The sequence below is a fragment of the Lampetra fluviatilis genome, chromosome 14 (genome assembly GCF_964198595.1).
Source record: "Lampetra fluviatilis chromosome 14, kcLamFluv1.1, whole genome shotgun sequence".
Lineage (NCBI taxonomy): Eukaryota > Metazoa > Chordata > Hyperoartia > Petromyzontiformes > Petromyzontidae > Lampetra > Lampetra fluviatilis.
The window spans coordinates 1,888,663-1,913,967 of NC_136288.1; the positions used below are offsets into that span (position 1 = coordinate 1,888,663).

A 25,305-nucleotide genomic window follows, 5' to 3' on the forward strand; every position below is an offset into this window, starting at 1 on the left:
GCAGTTACTCTCTGCACATATCTTGTTTTGACACCCATGGTAAATGGGTGATGGAAATGCGGTTGGCTGCTCAATAAACACTTCTCAAACGCACGGAATCCTTGGTCTCCTTCGAGGTTCTATGGGCTTTTATCTTCCTCTGGTGGCGGTACGCTTTACTTCATTTCGGTGTCGGGATCTGCAACTGTTGATGAGATAATACCTCGGTGTGCTTGTCTCGTGAAGGACTCCTCTGTGGCATTGACCGTTTTCACGATTTGTGCTCATGTGCTAGGAACATTGTTGTGGACGGTAAGATGAAATATTTCATACGCTATGGGTGAACTTACCAGCTTCCACTGCTGCTCTGATTGTTTTAACTGCCGATGTTAAGGTGCCGGGACTTTTGTTGTGTGCGGTGTTTCTGTGGCCTAAAGGCCGTCTGGGTGAAACACTTTTCTATTTACACGTTTTTGGAAGATCATGGGGCTCTTAAAATCAGCGGATGTTTACTCCGTGCAGAGAAACCTGCGTGAACTTGTGAGCAGCAACAACGAATGTCTGTTTAACCAAGTGGTCTCACGTTTACGTGTTCTGTAAATAAACGTAGGTGTTCATTTAACTGGCAAGCATTCGGTGAGAAATTGTCACTAATTTTAATACCAACTGGAGATTGCTGTATCATCGAGCACGGTGACGCAGGTTTCACGGCAATGGGGTTAAAATCCAACTGCTGACATTCTTTTGCTCGTCGCCCATTGAGTTCCGACGGTGAATTGACCGAGTCCGGCGTGCTTGCAGGAGACGACGGGAAAGTGCACCGGGATTGGAGGGGAGTTCGTGTCCAGCGACCGCGGCGAGGATTGGGGTGGAGAGGAAACGGCGGACACCTGCGCAGGGAGCCCGGCTCCGCAGGTGAGAGGGAGCCATCGCTAAAAAGCGTGTGTTCATTTACGGCAGCCTTTAAAAATATATATATTTTCGTCATAGTCTTCGTCTAGTTGGTGAGATTTTAGTCAAGTCTCAGTGGATTCCATTCCGTCAGCCTCTTAATCTTGTTGACGTAAATGATGAAAAGTGTAGTCCGCTTTCACTTGGAATATGTTGGTGTGAGGGGTGTGCATTTAGCACTCTCCCACCTCCCATATCAAGTCGGCCAAGAAGCGAACTCGGTAAATCCTTTCACACAAGCATGGCGCACTGCGGTCTCTGATAGCGTTTACTAAATTATCTCAGTCTGGATCGTCATTCAGGCACTCGTTAATTTTGTTGCGTCATAGTAATGTCATGCTTTGGTAGGTGGTCGTAGTCACGTACAGTATCTATGTTGAACTTATTTTGCACCGTACGTAGCCAACCTTGCGATTGCAACTTTTTTTGTGCACAGTCAACGTTGACCGATATATAAAAAACCCACAATATTTACAACACCGATTTCGTTAACAAAATTAACGCCGGCCAAAATCCACTGCTGCATGCCACACTGCTTGCATTTACCGTTCTGAAAATGCCTTCCACTGGTTAGCCACTCATCCTCTCTAAGTGCAAGAATCTCCTCTTCTTTTCTCCTCCTCCACCTTCGAATACTTCTTCCATAACTCCTCTCCCACCCCCAATGATGACACCTCCCCCCCTACCGTGAGTTATCCCACTCGATAAAAGCATCTCGCAACGTACATTCATGTTGGTTTTATTCAGCGACACCTCAATGTTGTGCACCTTACGGGCAATCGGCCGAATTAAATGTTTGCATGTGGGAAAATGTAAAATCAGGGAAGAATGAATGTTATCGATTGGAATGCTTTAGTGAATCTTGAAACGATATGTCAGAAACGGGAAATTGCGGAAAGTGTGAATATTACAGCGAGGATTCGCTTACATGGTAATATTTTAGATTTACAGCCGTCTATCGGTCCGCTGCTGGATGAAGGCCTCCCCATATACCTGTGGTGGCCATACAGATCAGTTGACTGTGATTGGCGAGAGGGGGGCCCATCATAGTCAAGTTCAGATATTGCTTGCCACCAGCGTTCGCTGTGTCCTGGAGCAAAACTGGGGTGGTTGGTTCGGAGTGCGGAGCAATATCCACTGTGCCACCATTGCACCCTGTGTTGTAATAGGGTAGCATACGACACGGACGTGTTTAGAGAAGCATTTAAAGGCTTTGTTTTTCCGTATTCTAAAGAAGAATTGACGTCGGGTGCTTTTTCATTCTATTGTCTGCAGGTCTTCAGTGATGAGAGTCCATCATCAACGCAGAATGCTCTGCCCGAGCAAGATGCAACTGGTATGGTTTTCACTTGGCTAAATGCGTTTGATTAACCTTTCAATTGTGATATTTCACGAAGGATCTGCTGACTAGCGAGCATCTTTGTTGCTCCAACTGTGACCGTGTCGACATTTGTGGTTGTCACTTTCAAATATGATGATGGTGATACAATGATAAAAAAACGTTATTTTTAATTAACTTATTTTTCAACAGCAAACAATTCATTGAGGCTTACTTGCGTAAAATGCAGTAGCTAATCTTTATTACCAGAAAATGTAACTGATTACTGAATTAATACAACTCTAACAAATATATTATCTTACCATTCCATATTTATTAAGCACTTGATTAGGACAACTTGTATTGAAGCCATGTATCGTAACATGTGACAGGACGTAGAATTTCACAGGCTGATGGTGCCTCGCAATCTTGCCATTGACACACACTGCCTTGTCATACACAAACATCTAAACTACTATTAGTACCGGGTGCCCGTAATGGAATCACAAGAATTATAATTAGTACATTTTTATATAGGTCGATAAATCTGAGCACACACTTGGCGGTGTAACAAAAATGATCGTGTGAATTTCATGCCTCTTGACGTCCACATATTCACCGTGGCATTTTGGTCAAAGGTATCGTAGAGCGAGTCTTGGATAATCCCCAACATCTCGGGCGTGATGCCATTTTTATGTTGGTTGAAGATCTCTTAAGCTGTTAGTTTTTGTTGGTGTACACTTTGTAAAAAAACACCATCTACACATTCATCAATAATACTGCCTTGAAAAGTATACATGAAGCAACTTTTTGGCAATGGCCCTTCATAGCACATGAACATTGTTTCCCGCATTGTAGCATGCAGTGGTATTAACGAATGTGTCGTTTTATGTTGTTATTTGTGCTTGTGCACCGCTGCCAACTCAGCATCACCAAAGAATACACTGTATAGGTCAGATTAGCTCAACATTCAACTGTGCTGTTCAAACTTCCGTCGAATTATTATGGCTGATATCTTCATGGACACCTTATATTTCAGTCAGACCTCTGCAGAGCAGGGTATGAAATAACCAGGTAATAGAAATTGCTCGTTGGTGAAACATGTTCTTCGTACACCTTCAGCACCATCTCGAACACAGCCACCTGGTGACTTTCTTGACGATTGCGTTGAACAAAAAAATTCACATCTCCCCTGCCGTAGATTCAGCTATTTGCCTGAACGAAGACTCGGACGACGCGGAGATAGCCCGTGAGGCCGAAGAGGATCCGGCACGGGACGCGACCTTCTCGCTGGGGTCGCCGCTGGACGGCTCGGAAGCGCTACACGCGGAGTGCGACAGCCACCGCAGCGCGTCGGAGATGTGCGCAGACGGAGACGACGATAAAGACGATGAAGACGAGACGCAAGGCTGCGAACTAGAATCTCCTTCGGTTTTCAGCCGCGAGCACGTGGACCTTGCCACGATGTTAGACCAACAGCTTGAAGACGATGAGCCTGAAGACGCAAGCAAAGCCAGGGAGGGTGACCCGAACTCTCAGGAGCAGCAGGTAACCGTGATATGTGTTTAGGTTATGGATTGTATGCTCCTACTGTCTGCGTTTATAAGTGCATATGTTTTGCGTGGTTTGTGAGATGCCTGTGCGATGTCTGCGTGTTTTCACCTTCGTAGGCTTCTCAGGCACCGTCTCCACCAGGATGCAATAGTACTAAAAAACAGAATTGGTCAAATATCTCTAACATTATCCTCCTGAAATTTTGCCTTGAGACTCAACGAGGCTTTTCTAAATGAATAGCACCACCATCATTATCATCGTCATTATCAGCCATTGGCTAACCGATGCTGAAAGAAGGCTTCTCCGCATTTCCACATTACCATCAGAATCAGAATATTTATACTGGAGGAATCCAATAACCTATGAAACTAATTTTGTAGAGATGTCCAGGAGGGGCAGGTTAGGACGTTACAACAACAAACAATACAAAAATCCGATAGGAGTGCAAAGTATAGGAAAAGTAAGCAAATCACAAAAAAGCAATTACAAATTAAACTACACTTTTTATTTTACAAGGTGAAGTCCACTGAGCTATCGGCTTCTTTTTCAGAAGCGACCTGGCCACAAATGATAGCTGAACGGAGTGTCTTACCATGAAGGCTGCTGAGTGCGGAGGATGCTACATTCACTCTCGCTCTTGCGCATTAACGATCTCATCGTTCCACCTCCACGGTGACCGTCCTCTCGGCTTCGTCCATTCAATCACCAGCGTCATCCGTCGGTCATCATCCCTTCCAGCCATGTGTCCAGGCCAAGCCCAGTTACTTCCTCCCATAGTCAAAACGATGTCTCTCATTGGCATTTATTTTCTAATCCACGTTTTGCCTCTGCTATTTCCTCAGTGTAATTCGTAACTTATATTCGGTTAAGCTCTTTAAACACTTTTTAGCTTTTGTTCGCTTTCTTTGTTCAGTTCATTGTACGTTATCGACGACACGCATGACTCTTGAGATTGTTATGCCCTCTGCTTTTTTCACGACCTCGTGGGCAGTTTCTGGACAGCTGGAAAGCCATGCACGCATGGTTGCTGGAGATATCAGACGCCCTGAGCCAAGAGCCGGGCTGTGACGATGGCATCGATACACTTACGGAACGGCTCCTCAAGCTCAAGGTAACAAGGCCATCTCGGTCCAGCTCGTATCACTGAGCATAGGGAGCCGGTATAGGTAGCCTTGTAGTGCGGCCAAAGCTCCTCTTATCCGGGAACTCCGTTGCCCTTAAAATATGGGACCTTTCTTGCCAGTATCAAAATATAAGAATATTGGTTAATGCAGACAGGATTTCTTGCGCAAGGTTTCTGTTTAGTGTTTTAGCATCTTAACACCTGTTGTTTTATTGCCAGATAGGGTAAAACCTCTTCTTATATCCGTTGCTCTTATCTGCAATGTCGTCAATAACCCCCCGGGGAAGCATTCACGAGGAGGACACTCCGCTACTTGCGGCTGCTCCGCCGCCGAACACTTGCGTGGGAGGCGGTGTCGCAGGCCGCATCTATCCAATGATGCTTGCGCAATAGACCTCCGCGGGTCTTGCGCACCCACATGTCACGTTTGAGCCGCATGGCATGATTGGGAGTGTGAGCAAGAGATGGATTTGGCGGAGCGTGCTGGGTTTTCAAGAGTGTGTGGAAGACCGCGGTGGTGATCTTTGCTGCACTGTTTATGGACCCCCCAGGAGCTTCAGGGAGGCCTGCGCGCTCACGAAGAGGCCTACGAGGAGTGCGTGGATCTCGGAGAGTTGGCGGTCGAGGCCGCGGCCCTGACTTCAAACCACGGCCAATTTCAGAGCATGCTGGGAGAGCTGCGGGCCACGTGGGAGAAGGTGCAGGCCCTGTCTGCCGAGCGGTGGGTATGATTGCACACGCACGCCTACGCCCAACTTTGTTAAATCCACTGCTGGATGAGGAATCCTCATGCCGAACTGAAACGGGCTGGTAGTTAACCCACCAACGTCCCCTCCTGCGCCCCGAACCTCCCGACCACGGCATCCGCACCTCCCAATAGCACGGTTGGCTACGTGAGGTGCGAAAATCGTTCAACATACATGCGTACATCCTGATCCCACTCCTCGCTGCCCAGCCCTGCCGGGAGCCGACCCGGTGGCACCAGTAACGAGCTAAGCATCGACTCGCCCATTACATTTCAAGTGTATCGCTCACGATGTACGTGCCCAGTCCTTTTGTCGATCAACTGCTGGACGAAGGCCTCCTCATGCCATTCTGGTCACGGCGGTTATTGGACCATACTTCACCGTGCTGGTCGGAGCGGATTGGTGAAGTCTTTAGGCATTGGTGTAGGAACATACAACTGCAAAGTACAGTCCAACAACAGGTTTTACTGTACTGCCCTCTGCTGCCCACAACGTAGCTCTGCAGAAACCTGTAACACCTGGTAATGCATTGTGGTCACCCATCCAATCACTCTCCAGGCTCAGACCTGCTTAGCTTCTAAGGTCTGATAATCGTGGAATTTGGTCAATAGGGCTTTTGTATCCCCCTAAAGTATACCTTTCATGAATTGTTTTCTTCCTGTATTTTCAGCATCATATCATAATAACAGCAATGTTTAATATCAGAGCTGGAATAATACACGTTACGTGATAAACCCAGTTGCAGGTAACTGAAAATTGCTGCACTTAAGAAGCAGATTTAATCGCGGGTGGCAGCAACCTCGCTTCTAACCAAGGTTCCACAGCGATACCAACTCAGTGGCCTGACCCCCACAGTCATCCACAGATTTATATTTTCAAACATTCACAAATGAGAGGTATGCTCATTACGTACCAAACGCATATGCAGTCGAAACCTTAATTGAGATAGCATATGCTTTCAATAACTTGTTTTAGTGGGTGGAAGTGTTTTGTTGTGTAGGAGGAATGTCACTAACAGTGACACAGAGGTTTACAGAGCTGGCTTCAGTCGGGTGCAGAGGCATCATTGTATGGTAGTAAGTGCTCGGTGTTCACTAAAGTGCTAATTTTATGATGTCTGTCTGTTTAGGGTTCATAGTATATATTTGTTATTGTTCATTGCTTTATTTTCATGGACATGGTTCATGTGCATAATCCACAACCTGTCATTTACATTTTCTACTGATGAAAGAAATAATGAATCTATAAATCATCACTCTGTAAATGTGTGATTCATAATGTATTTTTGGGTAGGCCCACGTAGGTAAAATGTCGTGTCGTAAACCTTCCTCCAGCCGACACAGACAATTCATAAAATTGTCACGTGATCAACCGGGACAGTGAATTATTGCTTCAGAACATCGGTGTGTCAGAGATCGATCCACACACATTTAACAAAAGCCTTTGTGTTAAATGTATGTGTGCGTAATGTTTCTGCTGGTACAAGTGCATAAATCAAGTTCAATGGAACGCAACTCATTTATATTCCAATAACATTTTATGAGCATGCCGCATACATTTGATGCACATCAACATGCGGTGAAAGTCACGCATGGTGCTCCGTTCTCCCAGTAATTCACTCAGGGAGACGTTCGCAAAATGCGGACAAAAAAAATGCGAATAAAAGATAGCTTGATAAAACTTAAATCAAAACGACTGTCATCTGTACAGTTTTACTGCGATGACATCGCCTATATATGACGCAAAGAGCAGTAAGCTTTTTTTTATTTCAAACCGGGGTTGCTTGTCATTGGACGCCTTGTACCGACCACCGATGTGCGCCGAGGGCTCCCTTGGCACGTGGCCACCTTCGGCTAGCTGGCACGGAGCCGCGTGTTGCAGCAGCGTCTGTGCGGCAGTGCGACCCGGTGAGCGTTGTGCCGCATCGGTGACAGCGCCAGCGCGTTTGGTGCCGCTCGGATGAAGCTGCGGCAATGACCGCGTCGTGGACTCAGAAGTAACCGGTCCCTCATTTCGCCGATTTTTGTTTGTTGTTGTTGTTGTGAGGATGCATGTCTGCGTTGGCTAAATGTGCTGCTGTACTGTGCATTCTGTTTGGTTCAATGTTGTATATCTGTGTGCTCGTGTTTTGGTGTGTATATTATGTTACACGTGATTGCATTTTGATAGCGAGGCCTCATGTAGGGTATTGTATCATCTGCTATCGTGTATCGGTTCTTTACTAATCTACCCGGCTGTGTGGTGACAAGCAGTGTGAGTGTGTGCGCACGTACGTGAGTGTATTTTGCGAACATTTCAATAACATGGCATGTCCAATGTGTTTTGTCATAACTCGTATTATATCTTTGTTCATACTAAACTAGGTGGCTGTGTAAGTCACCCATTAGCCCATCAGATTATTATAATTATTAAAAGTATGAATGCAAAGAGACTGGTGGTGTCAAGCTTTATACAATGAAACACTGCGGTTTAAACAATCTGCACTGTTTGAATAACCAGTACAAAGTTGGAGTTAAACATTATTTGATTGAAATGAACCAAAGTAATATGCTTCATAATTGTACTTTTCACATTTCATGATAAAAAATTGCAATTGGCACATTATTTTAGAAAGTACTATGTGCTCACGTGTTTCTTTAATAAAAGTTCTGTATCTCTTAACTCTGTAAATGCCAATGCGTAGCTTGATAACTCTGTCATTCTATGAGCCCAAATGTTATCCTGATGAGCGTTAATTTGCCTCCATTAGTTTTACGACAACGCACCGATGTCTTCATGACTGGCTCCACGCCAAATCGTGAAGGCGACGATGTCTTCTGGCACGTTTACTAAAATGGGAAACTAGCCCTCATTCTTCAAGTAAATTACCTACGGTAGTTCATTGTTTATTCCGTACCAGTCATATTCATGAACTATCTTGGACCCAGTAGATTGCCAACATTTGATAGAAAAAAAATATGTTAGACCTGATTATCAACAGTTTCGAATTGCTATGAATGTAAATACTTTTCAACATTTTACGTCTTACAAAAATCTGTTATTCCTGTTTTATATGGTGTTAAAGTTTTCCATTAAATGTTTTGTTTATTTATTGGTGAACTTGTTTTGCTGTTCGATGTATCTCTAGAGTGTAACTGTCTTGCTCCTTGATGTAGTTATTTTTACCCAGGTGAACCTTGAAGAAGAGAGGCTTATGGTCTATTTGGTCTCTCGGTCAATCAATACGCCAGCTGGGCGTTTTTGCGCCGGTGTATTGACAGCGTCGCTGCTGACCGTAGCAAAGTGACTTGCATGCGTGGCATGTGTCGGATCGCTCGGATACAGGGAGCAAAGCTTGGAGGCATCGTTGATGCTCTCAGGGCAGCTGGTTGACGCCCTGCAGGCCCTGTCCGCGTGGCTCGACGGCGTCGAACCGCTCCTGTCACCTGACTTTCCCGTCCTGGGCGACATGGACACGGTCGCCAGGCTCCTGCGCGAGCACCAGGTACGGCACAACGTGTTCACCCGGTACAGCACAACACGTTCACATGGTGCAGCACGACACCTTCACCTGGTTCAGCACAACATGTTCATCGGGTACACCACAACACGTTCACCTGGTTCAGCACAACACGTTGACTAGGTACAAAACAACATGTTCACCGGGTACACCACAACACGTTCACTGGGTGCAGCACAACACGTTCACCTGGTTCAGCACAACGTTCACCGGGTACACCACAACACGTTCACTGGGTGCAGCACAACACGTTGACTAGGTACAACACAACATTTTCACCGGGTACAGAACAATATTATCACCAGTCACCACACAATACGCCCAGGATATGACGGCCGGGGATAAAATCGCGGCCCAAAATGCAATCTCTTTAAACGTTGCAAAGTTTTGTGGTTTTTAGCGCTGGGGGTGGTCCCTGCTGTCGTCCCGCCATTGCGCCCCCCGTCGGCAGGCCCTCCGCGAGGAGCTGTCGGAGCATGGGCAGAGCGCGGAGTTTGTGCGCCGCGCCTCGCGGGAGTGCGCCGTGCTGGGCGGAGGGAACTCGTGCGGCATGGTGGAGCGCTCCGAGGCGCTGCTCGCCCGCTGGGAGGCCGTGTGCCGGCTCGCCACCGCCAAGGAGACGCGCCTCCACGGGGCGCTCCAGCAGGTGCCGTGGTAGCGAGGGGATGTTAACTACCTCGCCTGGTATGCAGGAGGTCGTGGGTTCGGTCCCAACCCTTGACCGCCTGCTGTTTATTTGTAGTTTGCGTGTTTTTCTCTCCCCATGGTTGCGTGGATTTGTCTCCAGGTCCTAATGTTTTCTCCTCCACATTTAGAATCAACATCATGCGTTCAGAGTATTTGGCTGCTCTAGATTTCCGCGTGATAAGCCACTTCGTTGGGCTATCATTTATGGCCAGGTTGCTTCTGAAAAAGAGATAGATAGTTCAGTGGGCCTTACCTGGTAATATTAGAAGTTTAGTTTAGTAGAGGTGCGCCTGGCGCGATTCAGTTCACACGGATCAATCCAAACTTCTGTTCAGGGAATTATTTTGCCACGCTACGTCCATCTCAAATTCTTCTTCTCCCTTTATTTATTCACAATACTGCAGTGGTGTCCGGCAAGATAAGCAGTGTTCTCGACAAATATCGGGTGAGAAAGTCAGCCCAAATAATTCCTTGTAGCTTATGAAGCCAGCCACGCATGTATTGTGCTCTTCAACGAGGGTGAACAGCATCATGTCTGCTCGTAACAGGAGGGGGCCCTATAACTCTTGTAAAAAAAAGAATGAATAAAAATAAATAAATAAAAGAAACTAAACATTTACAGTACTAAAGTACCTGTAGTAGGGACTTTACTTTTTGAAAACTTGACAAATTAGTCAAAAGGTCACCGAAAATGTGGAGACACAAACCAGAGCAAAAATAACTATTTGCTATAATATGAAAACACATTTGCCCCGACAGCTTCCACACTGCAAATTAAATCCTTTGGAAGGACGTTTGTGCCATTTTTACAGAGTACCACAGTGAGCTTGCTCTCGTGATGGGCGTGATTATCTGCTTCGTACCATCGCTTTTGCAACCGTAGCAACGTCATCAACAGCATCCTTTGAATTCATGTGGAATGTGTGCAGGCCTCTCAGGCGTGGAGAGGTGCGGTAGTAATCAGCGGGTGGCCTTAAGATTGGCCCTGCGTGAGAGGCAGTTGAACATATGAAAGGGGTCCGGTGTGAACGAGTGATGCATGAATCTCAGACCTAACTGATCAGTTTCCAGCGTAGTTTGGTGGGGGTGGGTGGGTGGGTTGTGGAGCATGGCGGAGGGGGTGGCGGTGGCGGCGGGGCTGTTGCTGTGTTTGTAAGAGACCGCAAGGGCCCAGGCACCTGGGTACAAAGACGGGGGGATTTAGAGAGGGCATCCTATTGGATTCCTTACACCAGGACTCATTCCAACCACGCTTTGCCACTGTTTCGGAGGTTGTACTTTCAGGCATTTTATACCTGGGCAGATGCAAATCAATACCTTTCGTATGAATTCAATAAATATTTCCACGTTCCCGCGCCTGGAAACGTGTGAGATAATCGGTATCACCCTGAGAGCGTGAGAAAAATCCTGACTATGTGAGTCTCGGCGCTAATGCGCGAGGTGTGAGAGCATTTGCGAGCTGAGACGCAGCGCTCCGTTTTTTGCAACGCCGTCGCTTTAATCCACGACACACGTGAGAGCTTTTGCGGCTGCTTTTCTCTCTCTCGTCCGGTCATCTCGCCGTGGAGCAGGCGGAGGAGCTGGCGAGAGCGATGACGCGGCAGCTGGAGTGGTGCACGTTGGCCGATCGGATGCTCTACCCGCACGACGCCCTGCCCGAGGAGGAGGATGGCTTGCAGGAGCTGGCCAAGCAGCACGCGGTCAGATGCGAACGCTGCGCACGATCTGCCCGTTGCCCCCCCCCTCCCCCACGTCGCAAACCCGCCCACCATCTACTGGACGCCTGTGAAAAAGCTTTGTAGCTTATCGGATTCCTCCAATCTCAATAAAGATTCTGATTCTGAGAAAGATTTTGAGGTTTGCTACCTCGATCCTGGTTTTCCCAGGATAGTCCGCTTTGTTTTTGGTTCCTGTAGCTGTCTTGGAATATCTGCAAGTCTTCCCAGTACAACAAATGTCCCGGTTTGTGTCAGTTAATTAATGATACACCACGCAAGATAATCCATTTACATGTAGATCCCCTCCTTCTGCTGTATTGTGAGATTCGTTTTTCCCATGACATGTCCAGTTTTTTCGTACGTCAGAGGTGGCACCCCTAAACAGACCCTCCTCCTCCCTCCTCCCCTCGCCATCCCATCGACATACATCAGTGTTCTTCACTTATTTTCAGAGGGGGGCCGATAAGACATCAGTGTGAGGGCCGCCACACATTTTAAACCATTGGGGGTTTGACAGCACAATGTTTTTTCACATTTTCTATTGTCGGGGGCCGCACGTCAAAGGCCACACTGAAGGCCACCAGGGGCTGCCAGTGGCCCGCGGGCCTTGCAATGAAGAACGCTGGCATACAGCGTGAGCGAGTGCTTACGCGGCATTTTATTATCACCGCAGGAGTGGATGCTGGAGCTGGAGAGCAGGGAGGAGGAGATGGCAAGGATCTCTGGCCTGGCTGATGCCATCTTGTCTACCTGTCACCCCGACGGCACAAACAGCCTCAAGCAGTGCCTGGCCTCGGTGCACAACAACTTCCAAGAGGTGAACACGTGGCCCCGGCAGACAGGACATTCTCAATTACTGGCACATGTTTAAGGAAGCAGATAATAATGTACGTGTGTATGTTGAACTTCTTTCGCCGACCTTCTGACTTCATAGGCCACCACGATTGGTGGCCACTGTTTACGATTATCCAGGAGAGCCTAATTGAGTCTCGGGACTCTTCCTCGGGAGGATCGTGCCACATTTGGATGTTTGGCCAGTTTAATCAATAAAGATTTGGCATCTGGGAGGACGGGCCTACGTGTGCACACTATAACCTAATGTGGCTTATTCACTTACAAATCCGGAGCCACATTGAATTGTAGATTGTTTCTTAGCGACCCTGGCCGCCAGGCTAGAGTTGTTCATAACACTTATATTTTTGCTATTGTCTGCACGTGCAGGTGAGTGGCCGGGCCTGGCGGCTCCAGGCCTGGCTGGACACGTCGCTGCGGGAGCTTGAGGAGCAGGCACACCTGGCGGAGGAGATGTTTCTGTGGCTGCAAGAGGCGCAGGACTCGCTGGCCGAGAAGGAGACGGAGCTCCTGCCCCAGGATGAGGAGTCCATACAGGGCCTCATCGACGAGCACCAGGTGACGAGCCCAGCTCGCCGAACCGGCGCACTTTTGCCGTACGTTGCCATTGACTTGCTAGCTCAGCCATTGGTTGGTTGCACTTTGAACTTTCCCATTCCGAGACGTCTGCACGTTGCGGGGTCGGTCCCGTTCACCGCTCAATCTTGAAACGCGCAAGCGGTTAGCGTTAATTTTATTTCCAGAGGCGTAGTGCCGCTGTTTTAAAGATATTGTACTCACTGCAGAGAACTGTACCGACACGACCGCACTCTAGGATAGCTGGCGCCAACCTGTGCCACACGCCTTCCCGCATGGGAGGGCGATGATGTACACGTATGTCGAATCATGCAAACGAATTGGAGGAAAAACTGTTAACGTACATGTACGTCATCGGAATGGGTTAACAAATGATAGACATATATCACGCACCCATGTGTTGCGCTTCAACATCACGTACCCTGGCAAATAGGTATTTATTGGGACAATTGTGTCGAATCATGAAAACCATTAATAAAGGAAGAGTCAACATAGTGATGAGGAGACTCATCTGAAATGTGTGATGTCTCAGTGGTGCATCCAAGGGGTGCGCAGTGGAGGGTGACTGCTACCTCCCTGGGTATTTTGTTGATAATTACCAGAGAAAATGTGTTGATTGTTTATCGTTAATGTAGGACCCCATTCCTAGAGAATTAAATACTGGGGCCATTCCCCCCGCCCATCCCCCCATGGGAAGAGGTCCGCCTCTGTGATGTCAGTACTAATTATGAACGGGTGACGACCATACTCAGTCACTCACTTACTCACTCACTCTATCATGCACCGACTATCTGGTTCCTGTACTTACTCAGGCAATTCTTGAACGAGCCTCAAGACTCTTTTTCAGGAGGTTAATCCTTGCGATGTCTGGCCAATTCCTCTTCAAGCATTCTTAACTGTGTGGGGAAAACGAAAGTGCCTGGATAAAGTACAAACATACGAGTCATAACTCCTCGGAGATACGGTCAGAAACTTGCTTCCTTTCGTGCTGCTATCAGTGAGATGATGACGAATTCACCTGCAATTCAGAACGATGCGTTTTGCACTCACTACATTTCACCTGCTTGCTTTTTTTGCTTATCACGGTTGTTGAGTGCAAGCCCAAAGGTCCCCCAAAAACGCCGACGCTGCCTTCAACCAACCACATCTTCTCGTCGTCTCCAATTGCCCGATGTTGCGTCTAGACCCCCCCCCACCCCGCCCCGCCCGTAGCGAAGCGGGGTTTCTCACTCAGCCACGCGCCGTTCGCTGACACGAGGCCGTTGTCCGCAGAGCCTGATGGAGAGGATGATGCTGAAGCAGCCGGAGATGGACCGCCTGGGTAGGTGCAACAGGCGCAAGTTCTCCAGCGAGTCGCAGCTGAGCGGGACCCTCTCCCCCTTTCTGGACAAGACGAGGACGCGTGAGTTTGGCCATCGTTTTTCACTTCACGCTTTTACAGGGGAGCATATTGAGTCCACCGATGATCTGTGGAGAACGAGTGACTGAATTGGAGTTCGCATGTTTACTGTGCTGACTTTGTATTCCTCGATCATTGCATGAGAGCTCATTGCTTTGGCTGCATGATCGTGTGAATTATATGTGTTGTGTGTGCAGCATTGTTTGTGTAAGCTGTAGGTAGTCAGCACACTGCGCGCTACGAACCCGGCGACCCGAGTTCAATTCCTGCTATATTTGAACTGGGTCTAGGGCTTCCTCTAGGTCGACTCAGCCTTCATCGAGTACCTGGGGCAGTGTGTAAACATCAGCACTGGGGAGACAAAAGTGGTGGGGTGTGGTGTTGGTCCATCCCGGCCTTCATAGGTCCTCGCTAAGAGCACTTGCACCATAGTTAAAGGCTATATTGGGGATCTTCGTCTTTGTGCTGTGGCACGTGTGTCTTGTGGTCATGTGCACGCTGTGGTGTCCATGCCCTTGCCACATCCGCCTTGTGGCATTATTGTTCTGTGGCACGCATGCGGGGTATGGTGTGTGTGTGTGCGTGCGTGCGTGTGCGTGTTCGGTACATGACGTGAGCAGCATGACCCGCATACGTGTGCGTTGTGTGACATGCGTGCCGTCGCACGTGTGCTTTTGCACCCGTGCATTGACTTGCGTGTTTTGTGCACGGGCGTTCAAGTGCGGCACGGTGCGGGCCGCCGCGTGCGCCAGCGGCGGCAGGGCCCAGGCTCGTGCCGTCTTACCCTGGCACGAGCGCCGTGGCGACGTCGCCCTCTCTGAAGCGGCGTGCGGGGGCGTGTGCGTGTCTGGGCGCAGGCAAGCTCTCGGGCTCGCAGCCCGACAGCCCCGTGTCGTCGCCGCTGTCCCCCGGGCCGCTGTCTGAGCCGCGAGACCCCCACGTGACGGCGCTCGTGGCCTGCTGGCACCAGGTGTGGCTCGCGGCGCTGGAGCGGCAGGGCCGGCTCCGTGACGCCCTCCAGCAGAGCCAGACGGTGAGCGAGCAAGTCGACCTCTGGCGGTCAGTAATTAAGGCTGTGCGAATTGTTAATTCATCCCAGAGTGCCATTATTATTATTATCATCATCACTGTAGTGGCATTATCATTATTATCATCATCATTAGTTGCTCAATGACATCTTATCCATCCGTTATTGTCATTCTGTTCTGATCGTTATCATCATTATCATCAGCCTTGATCTATTCACTGCTGGATGAAAGCTGCAAGCTGTCACCATCTCTCACGGTCTCCGTCTAGCTCCTACATACAAGCTGACTTCATCACTCCATCTCAGCCGTAGACTTTCTCTCAGGTGCCTGCCACTCTGTCATTTGTCTCGACCATCGGCTGTCATCCCCTCCTAGAGCCCTGTCCTGCGCAAGGCCACTTGCTTGTCTTAGGTCAGCGTGATGTCTCTAACTTGTCTACGTTCTCCAATCCTTGTGTTCCTCTTCCAAACATGTATGTTTCCATGCACTCGTGCAGAATTCTGTAGAATCGGATATTTATTTGGAATTGTTGTTTGAGCTCATGTGGTTCTCGTTCGCTTTTAATATGAATTTGGTCAACAGCAGTAAGGAATTACCAATGATCTTGAAGTGTTAGGCATGTAATTATGTATGAAATAATTAAATAAAATCTACAATCATGCTCATGACACATGTATCTAATTGTGCAAGAATTAATTAATTACAATTTGTTCAAATTACTCATTCAACAACATCAAAAACTTCAGCTTTCATTCATAAGGCACTAAATCACGTAACCAAATGTCTCGAAGTGCCACATATTCGTACATAAGTAAGATGCTAATTTGTGGCATTCAGACTCATGGAGTGAAACATATTTAGTTTAAATTATATTGCAAAAAATAACAACTACAAACAAGGTTTAAGATTTACAATAACGAATGATCAACTCTTCCATAAAATAACGAGTCTTAAATAAGGAGAATCATAAAATCACCTCAGTGTATGAACATGCCGATGAATTTCCATAAAACTTCTTTCATCGTTTGAAACATTTTTGTGCTGATGGTTTATGGTTGTGGTTCTACAGAACAGTCGAACTCATCAGACATTAGAAGCTAAGCCTGGGTAAGACTTAGATGGGAGACTACCTCGGAATACAGAGTCTTGTAAGTTTGGGCTTTGAGGTGGCCAGGAGATGACAGTACTAGAGAGGAATCATTGACTCCATCTGTGTGGAGCTTTGAGTGTTACCCCCTCGCATGGGCGGTGTGTTTTCTCCAGTTATTCCACTTTCCTTCCCAAACAAGAAGCCAAAAACTCATGAATGGAATTGCTTAAAACACCCAGTGTAGCGGGACCCTCCTGCAAATAGCCTCTTGTGACTCAGTGAGGCTCCCCTGGGGACGTAAATCACATCGCCATTATGACCTTCGACATCGTCTTGAAAACATCCCTTGTTTAATAATCGATTGGTCAAACATATAATGAAGGACCCTCCTTGAAAGGAGTCTGGTGGCCCAGCGGGGCTCTCCCGTGTGAATGAATACCATTGTTTTTACATCGTACAGCATCGCCGTAAATCGTAATTTTGACAACGGGCAGATGCGGCAGGAAATGGAGCAGGAAAAGTTCAGCTTCGCGCAGTGGAGGAAGCTCTTCTCGCAACAGACGAAGCTGAAGAAGTCTCGTCTCATGGACATCTTCAAGCGTCTGGACGGAGACCAGGACGGCCGCATCACACGGGATGAGTTTGCCCGCGAGATCTCTCTGCTGGGTAAGAAGGAGAGAAGCCTCTCCCTGTCGAGACAATAGCAGCGTACAACCATCCATTCATCAACGTTATTTAGAACCAGGTGCCTATGACTAGATCACTTGGAATGGGCCCAATGTCGTCAGATCTCATGAGCTAAGCAGGGGTGGAGCCTGGATAGTGCTTAGATGGGTGACCCACAACACACACGTAAGAAATGTGGTAGGGCTTGCGGGACTTAGTGGTGAGCAGCAGAGGGCAGTGAAGCAATATCCATAATTGTTCTGCACTTCTTTGCCCCACAAGTCTCACGTCCATTCATCCCCGCCTTTACCAACCTGCAAGGACCAATAAATCCTATGCTGCAATAAATCCTATGACCTGCACGCCTTGGGAAGACTTTCATCCAGCTACGTACGGTACGAAAGAAGTTCAACACACAGTACATGTATCGGGAGCACGAGACGTCAGTGCAATCGATGAGTCGATGCTTCGCTTGTAACTGGTGACCCTGGTCCATTTCCTGTAGGGCTGGGCAGCGAGGAGTGGGAGCTGGACGCCGTGGTTGGGAGGTTCGGGGTGCAGGAGGGCACGCTCGTGGACTACTACCAGTTCGTCTCCGAGCTGTGCCCCAGCAAAGCTGGCGGCAGCATGACAGACGCCGACAAGATCGACGACGAGGTGAGCTGTGCACCATGCACAGATGAGTTTCATTTTGTAAAGATGCACGAGCAAACGCGCAGGCATATGCCAACTCAATGCAACTCCAGCAGTAGTCCCTGCAAGACCAATTTCGAAGTGTTTGTATGACTGCTATTGTGAGGGTAAAAATAATGCAAATAGATCATTAAGAAGCAAATTGGATAAAACATGAAATATCAGACGTGATGTTTCTCGAATTGGCAGGAAGCATTGGTGAAGTGCGCTGTGAACCCGGTGATCCGAGTTCGATTCTCAGCCTCGGCTAAGACCAGTGGAAAGTGATTTCTGAACCGCCCCTGAGCGACCGCTTCACAAACCCACACTGACTAGCGTGGTGAAGCATGGTCAAATAACCCCCATGACCAGCATGGCGTAGGGAGGACTTAATCCGGCAATGAATTGATGAACACGGCGGCGAGATGTTAACTACCTCGCCGCTTGTGAAGAAGGTCGTGGGTTTGATCCCAACTCTGACGCCTGTATATTTGGAGCTTGTATGTTCTGGCTGTGGTTGCGTGGATTTTTCTCCAGGTCCTCCAGTTTCTCTCTCCACGTTTGCTACTAGAAGATTTCCACGTGATAAGCCACTTTGTTCAGATATAATTTGTGGCTAGGTTGCTTCAGAAAAAGAGCTTTATAGTTCAGTGGGCCTTATCTGGTAAAATATTAAATAGTTAATAGTAACAGCTATATATAAAAACAAAGTGTTGAATCCAGAATCAAAGCGATATTTCTATACAGAATTCTATAAAAAAAATTCATACAAAATAAGCCTTAAAATATTTTTATTTATTTAGAATATGGCTCAATTACATTTTCTCCATTTAAAGATGTTTGGGTTAGATCGTAACCCACCACCACCCGAAACAGCCAACCAGTAAGGTTTGTCTTGTACACAAAACGCGCCAATTAGTTACTACTTCAGCCCACTGGTGTGTTGGAGAGTAAATCCACAATATTGGTCGCGAAAGTGTATGTGTCAAACTGAAATTTTCTTCTGAACTTATGTGCACAGATGTGAAACAGGTACTTTCACTATACTGGTGATGTTCCAGTCTACATTGTAATCCAAATTGAGGTATTTGGATTTGTGTATGAGGATTGTACTTGTGTTGACGTACTCCTATACTGAGTGGTAACATCTTTGCCCATCACTGCCAGGTCATTAGAAAGGTGTCCGCCTGCAAATGTTCCCGGAGGTTCCAAGTGGAGCAAGTGGAAGAAAACAAATACAGGGTAAGTTTCACGTTTGTTCAATCTGGGAAAAATAAAACCCCAACAAAATTCAATAAATGTGCACATTTGAAGATTTAAATATTCACCCAGAGACAGCTCCACAAACTAAGGTCCCTGCTGAATTACATCAGAATGTTGCATGGTGGATGCGGACATCTTCAACGCCAGTATCGAATTATGAGTAGTTCACAGAGTGACTGTGGATCCCAATTTCAAAACCATGGACCACGTGGTCACATCCCCATGGGCTGTGGCATACTATGTGGCCTTTAATGGTGTGGCAATGAATAAATAATATAAAAAAAACTCTTTTTAAAACACGCTTTAATGAAATTTACCGTACTAGTAATGGAAGTACTCCAGGAAGTAGCCGCGAGGCTTGCCATAACGTAAGGGACCGTGGCCATTTAGAGCCAACGTCAGTTGACCATGGACAATTATAGCCAAGCCGAAACATCACATATAAAAAATAATGTTTCAAAATATGTTTTTTTTAAATGATAGAACATAGTATTATCATCAGTATGACATAAGTATACCAAGTTTGCAGTCGATACCACATTGGGAAGTGGGTACAACTTGAGTTACAAGATTTGAGGATACAACAACGACAACAGACAGAGTGAGTTAAATAAAAGCGCGTAAAAAAAAGATCTTTTACCATGATGGCCTATGACCAAATCACCCAGAATGCATTCGATCTTGTCAGACGTCGGAAGCTAAGCAGGTTTGGGCCTGCTTAGTGCTCGGGTGGATGACAGCAGTACACAACAGCTGTTAAAGGCCACAGGTCTATGTGGCAGGCAGCAGAGGGCAGCGCAAAAAAAATGTGTTATACTGTACACTCGTGCTCCTTGTATGTGTTCCCACCTTTATTGATGTGGTGAAATATGGTCTCCACCCCCCCCCCACGATCCGCATGGTGTGGGGGATGCCCTCATCCAGCGGCTGCGTGTGTGTGCACGCGCGCGTTACCATGCCGAGCCGTGCGTGGCGGCGGGAGTTCTTTTGACGTCGAGATTGTAGTGCAAACCCTCCCGCGGTGAACACCGCACTCATCAGTTGCGGCTGCCGCACGCAGTTTGGGGACTCGCAGCAGCTGCGCTTGGTGCGGATCCTACGCAGCACGGTGATGGTGCGCGTGGGCGGGGGCTGGCTCTCGCTGGACGATTTCCTCCAGAAGAACGACCCGTGCAGAGGTACCATGGCGCTCTGTCGCACCACCACCAACCTACCTTGTCACGGCCACTCGGAGAACCCAGTGGTAATACTTACGCCTTGCGGCAAGAAGTGCCCGGGTTTGATTCCCGACTCGAGCACCTCTCTGTGTGTTTGTATATCCTCGCCCTTTTCTGCATGGATTCTCTCCAAGCCATCCCGGTTCTCCCCCCATAACTACAAAAACACACCGGAGTGTCATTCTCGATTCGAACATTTTGAAGAATTCGAAAATGTACCTACAAATTACTCTTACGGTAGTCACCCTTTCCTGGCAGATTCACGCCCAGTTCCTAGCCAGATGTCGAGTCGCCTTGTCACACACAAGGACAGCTCCCGAAAGGTGCATCGAACACATTTTATTACGTGGTGAAGAGAGCACAATGTCAATGCATTCATTCAGTCACGGGAGGCTGTCTGAATTCTAAATGTGGACTTATTGATGCCAGCTCAACTTCTGAGCCACCCATACAGTACACCCTGTCGCTCAATTTACTTTTTTTGTTCTCATAGGTTCATGTAAATTCGGCAGCCACGAAGAGGTTTCACTTCCACATCAATGGAATAAAAAAATAGTTGATGATCGTATATTGTGACAATTTATGCTTAAGAAATTCAACCATTCTCAAATCTACACACGGATTTACAGGGATATTGACAGCCTTCAGCCAGAAGTTGATGTATATACGTATATTGAACTTCTTTCGCACCGTACGTAGCCAACCGTGCTAATCATGACAACGACGGTGATGACAGTGAATGGAAGTCGGTGCCCGTCCTTATTGCTTGCCGGCTTCCGTGTGCCACGCAGCCAAGGGCCGCACCAACGTGGACCTGCGAGAGCGGCTGTCGTCGGGCGAGGGCGGCGGCAAGGCCATGGTGCTGTTCCGGAGCAAGAGTGGCGGCGGGAAGGTGGCGGCTCCGAGCCGACACAACTCCACCAGCAGCCTGCCCAGCCTGAGCGCCTGCCCTGAAGACGCCGCTCCAGCCGGCGGCAGCCGTGACTCCCAGCAGGTGTGCAAGTCGACAACGCGGCCGCGAGCTACGGCCTGATACGAATGTCGCACCGGTTGCCGACGATGTATATACAATAGAGCGGTGGTGACGTATGGGCAATGTTTGTGATGCTTCCCGCTCCCACAGGCGTCCGATGCCGCTGCGAACAAATTCAGGAAGTCGGGAAATGGAAAGTCTGGGCGCAAGGAGCGCATTGGCCAGCTCAGCAGCTCCGTGTCCAGCATACCCTCCCAGGCCCTGTCTTCAGGTAGACCGTGACTTGTCTGCTTTCTCTACATTTCTGTCTCGTACACTTATTTTTTTCCACTGCACAACAGAGCCGTTCCGGGGCCGTTCCGGGGCCGTGCTGAGCTATCCCGCGGTGTTGGCTCACGAGTCGCCAGGTTGTCTTTCCACTTTAGAATCAAAGAAGCTGTGCCACTGAGGTCACGTGCACCGAGACTCGTCGAGACTCGTGGAGATCACACCCTCACACAGAATGTGTTATTCACTCCGATTGCTCAGTCTCGAGCTATAAACTATACAGGCGTCAGGGTCGGGATCGAACCCCCGACATCCTGTATAACCAGGCGAGGGAGTTCACATCTCATCACCACGACGTGTCTTGCGAGACCACCATCTGGTTCCACCTTTGCACTGCTTGATGTTATCTCTTTGCTTTTCATTTGCTTTTTGATAACATGAGGATATAATTTACATAAATTATAAATTCGTGATTCTTATGCACATGATTCAGTGTATATACCACGAGCATAAAAATATGTTTTGATGTGAACATTGTATGTGATGATACTGCATTGGCAGTGGTGCCCAAGTTCAATTAACAAACAACACATTTGTTAATTACACTGTCTTTAAAGAACAAATTATAATTGGTGGCATTTCAGGCAATGGGCCCTCTTCATAGCACTGTATTTTTTTTATGACATTTCACTCCCTTTGTCTCTCCACAATAATTATGCGATTTGTGTCCATGTCACGAGCTCCAGAATCCATTCGGACCTCGTGCAGTGCAATACAATCCCTTTATGTTGGATAGCAGCGAGCGGACACATTTATCCGAGCTGCCTCTAAAAGCCCGCCTACTGACCCCTGGGTGCCCGTGATATTCTCGTTTCGAAGCAGGCTCCCACAAGCCCTCGGGAATCCCTCCAGCAACCACTGCCGAGGCGCGTCCTGGGAACAACAGCAGCAGCAGCAGGGTGTCCCCCACGCAGCGACGCAGTGGCACCGCGCCAGCTCCACTGGCGAGGATGGCCACCAAGGTCGAACCATCCACAGCCCCGGCGGCCGACGGACCCAACCAGAAAGCCTCCCGGCCGCTGCCGGCCAAAGTGTCCAAGATTCCCACTCACGCGAGCCACGCGACCTCCCGGACAGCCACTTCCAATGGCCCAAAGCACTAGAGCCTTGTTTCGAAGGCGGCACGTTGTTTGGAATTCCCATTTTTGTTGGACGTACGTACGTACATATGTTGAAGTTCTTTCGCACCGTACGTAGCCTACCGTGCTACTCAGAGGTGCGGGCGAAGGACAACAAACTAAACGCGAAAAGCAGCTCGATATAAATGAGTTTTCAATTTAAAATGTGAAGACATATAATATATTTTACAGCAGTTTGACCATAGTGAAGCCAGTCTTAACTGGGAGAATTCTACGTCCGAGCATATTTGATACCCACGATTCCACCCGAGAAAATTCCTGCAAGAACCAACAGTCTTCTATGGGTGGTTCCCCTGTTAAAATATCCAATCAATTGAATGAGATCCTTACAGGAAAACGGCTATGGATGACTCGTGCAATAAGATGGGATTCTATTGAGATTCTGTTGCAGATATAGCTTAAATTTCGATTTAAAGCTTTCGTGACTGCAGGGATTCATATTCTTGGTTCTTTCGGTAAAGTCACGTAGAAGGGAAATAATAATTATTATTATTTTATTATTATTTCCCTTCTACGTGACTTTACCGAAAGAACCAAGAATACAGATATAGCTTAGCTAAGCATTGGCAATGTCATCCTATCAATAGGCCAAAATCGCCATTGCAATGCATTACTATGCTTCGAGCATAGAATTGGGCCGATTCCACGTTAATTGCAATGTGGCATTGAGGATACGAGGTCCCATAGGACCTGGATGGGCTAGTGGAGGCTGTCCCAGGGACGGTGCTTACCCACATCTGTTTCAGGATATCGCCAAGCCTAGCAAGGCAAGGCAGGCCCCACTAGCCCTACTCTCTCACCTGTATGATATGATACAATTAGGGTGGAATTGGCCAAGTTTAATACAATAGACATTTGCACATGGTCCAGAGTGGTCGTCTCAGAGATCTGGGTGTTAGTCCTGAACACGATGAGCACCCTGAGGAGCTCTAGTCCTGAATATGCTTGGATATTTACGTGCTCAATTAAATGTCAAATACTGCACTGGGAGGTAAAACATGTCCTTGTGAAAGTTTTTTAAGCAGGATCCTCTGTATGTCAGTGCATGACGAGAGCCTGGAAATGAAGTGGTTCATTATCTACAGGTCAACATCTGACCCACCAGAGTTACTGTTACTTGTGCATACAACAGCCAATATTATGTACTCTTACCTCTTACACACGTCATAGGGTATGACGATTTCACATCAGAAAACAATATAATTGGACCCTAGCATACAGGCCTGTTAACTGGGATGTCAACATTCTATTGAGTTTCTTTTTCAGTAAAATAACACTACTAACTTTGAACTCCAGTGAACTCGATTACCTCTGGGTGGATTAACTGGCTTGTGGACTAACCTTGCTTGTGGCATATAAAAATGTTTACACATGCCCAAGTTTCATTATTAGCTGGTCCTTAATCTTGAAGGGACAGCGACTCAGTGCAAACCAATCGACAAGTAAACCCATTGCTTTAATATAAACATACGATGCACTGTCAACTATTCTACATAGGTAAACACTTTTATCATATAAATTACATGTTTAGCATTATCCGTTTTTTGTGTTACCAGTGCCACTCCTCCACACCATTTTCCAAGATAATCCAGTTAAATGCAAGATAACCACCTTGAGGCATATGAAATGTGATCTTACCTTCACTGCCATGGGTATGTCTCTTTACCTTTTAGGCATCGGTGATACTATTTCATGAGATTTAATGAATTGTTATTGATGACAAACACTGTATTGCCACTAGAGAATTATGCATTCGTGCAAATAACTATTTTCCCTGTGGGTAGTAACTGCACCACGTTCCAAAAGCAATACTCGCAAGGTACAAATTAAAGGCGTGTGAATTTATATCGACTGGAATGCACGACTCGTAGAGTTCATTTGTTGCAGAACCACTGGCTGATTGTAAAACAAGTATTTAAAGAAACCACAGCTCCTCTAGTTTGAGATAAGTTTATATATATTGGGGGAATGTTTTAATGGTAGTGGTTTAACGCTAACTGTAACTTATTTTAAGGATATTGAATGATGGCGATGTCAGAAATGGGAACGTTTGTGGGCATTTGTTTTGTAAATAGCTACCAAAGCCTGGTCGACATACAGACCAATGTTATCTCTCTTTAACTGTGAAGTATTGTGCACGCACAAAGCATGAATTCCCCCTGGAATGCAATTAGACAACGCCATTATTGATGCGCATTTGCACATGGAAGCATTGGGACACCACGTGACCATGCTGGTACTTCACAGGTAAAGGGATAAGTCGGCACTGGCTGGTATCCCATCGTATATTCAGATATCTCTAGAAAGCTCACACTGCAATGAATGTCATAGTTTTATCATGTGTTATGTATCTTAAGCGAGTGGTTTTAGCTTTGGGACTATTAAGTAGCTGCAATGTGATATCAGGAAATGTTAATATTGTCTGTGCTGGCATTTGCCGTAGTTGTGCCGATGTTCGTTTAGAGCAGTGGAAATCAGAGCCCCAGGTTGATCAAGTCGCACTCTGTGGCTTTGCAATATTGTTCAAT

At 47.3% G+C, this 25,305-nt stretch overlaps 1 protein-coding gene across 5 annotated transcripts in view; it reads left to right on the forward strand.

The window, feature by feature from the left end:
• LOC144935794 (plectin-like) overlaps positions 1–23,245 on the forward strand; it is a 109,023-nt gene extending 85,778 nt beyond the window's left edge. For 2 of the 5 annotated variants that reach the window (XM_078862545.1, XM_078862549.1), the window contains 19 exons: positions 781–894; positions 2,206–2,266; positions 3,450–3,796; positions 4,794–4,913; positions 5,477–5,646; positions 8,996–9,155; positions 9,622–9,816; positions 11,426–11,557; positions 12,249–12,392; positions 12,797–12,985; positions 14,276–14,405; positions 15,260–15,435; positions 17,015–17,186; positions 17,692–17,843; positions 19,026–19,100; positions 20,182–20,299; positions 21,130–21,332; positions 21,462–21,582; positions 22,458–23,245. In XM_078862545.1, the coding sequence (XP_078718671.1) occupies positions 781–894; positions 2,206–2,266; positions 3,450–3,796; positions 4,794–4,913; positions 5,477–5,646; positions 8,996–9,155; positions 9,622–9,816; positions 11,426–11,557; positions 12,249–12,392; positions 12,797–12,985; positions 14,276–14,405; positions 15,260–15,435; positions 17,015–17,186; positions 17,692–17,843; positions 19,026–19,100; positions 20,182–20,299; positions 21,130–21,332; positions 21,462–21,582; positions 22,458–22,741 (3,063 nt within the window). In that variant the 3' untranslated portion in view covers positions 22,742–23,245. Of the gene's footprint in view, positions 1–780; positions 895–2,205; positions 2,267–3,449; positions 3,797–4,793; positions 4,914–5,476; positions 5,647–8,995; positions 9,156–9,621; positions 9,817–11,425; positions 11,558–12,248; positions 12,393–12,796; positions 12,986–14,275; positions 14,406–15,259; positions 15,436–17,014; positions 17,187–17,691; positions 17,844–19,025; positions 19,101–20,181; positions 20,300–21,129; positions 21,333–21,461; positions 21,583–22,457 lie in introns of those variants that run through there. The other 3 variants (XM_078862547.1, XM_078862546.1, XM_078862548.1) reach the window with 3 other exon arrangements.
• The last annotated feature ends 2,060 nt before the right edge of the window (positions 23,246–25,305 follow it).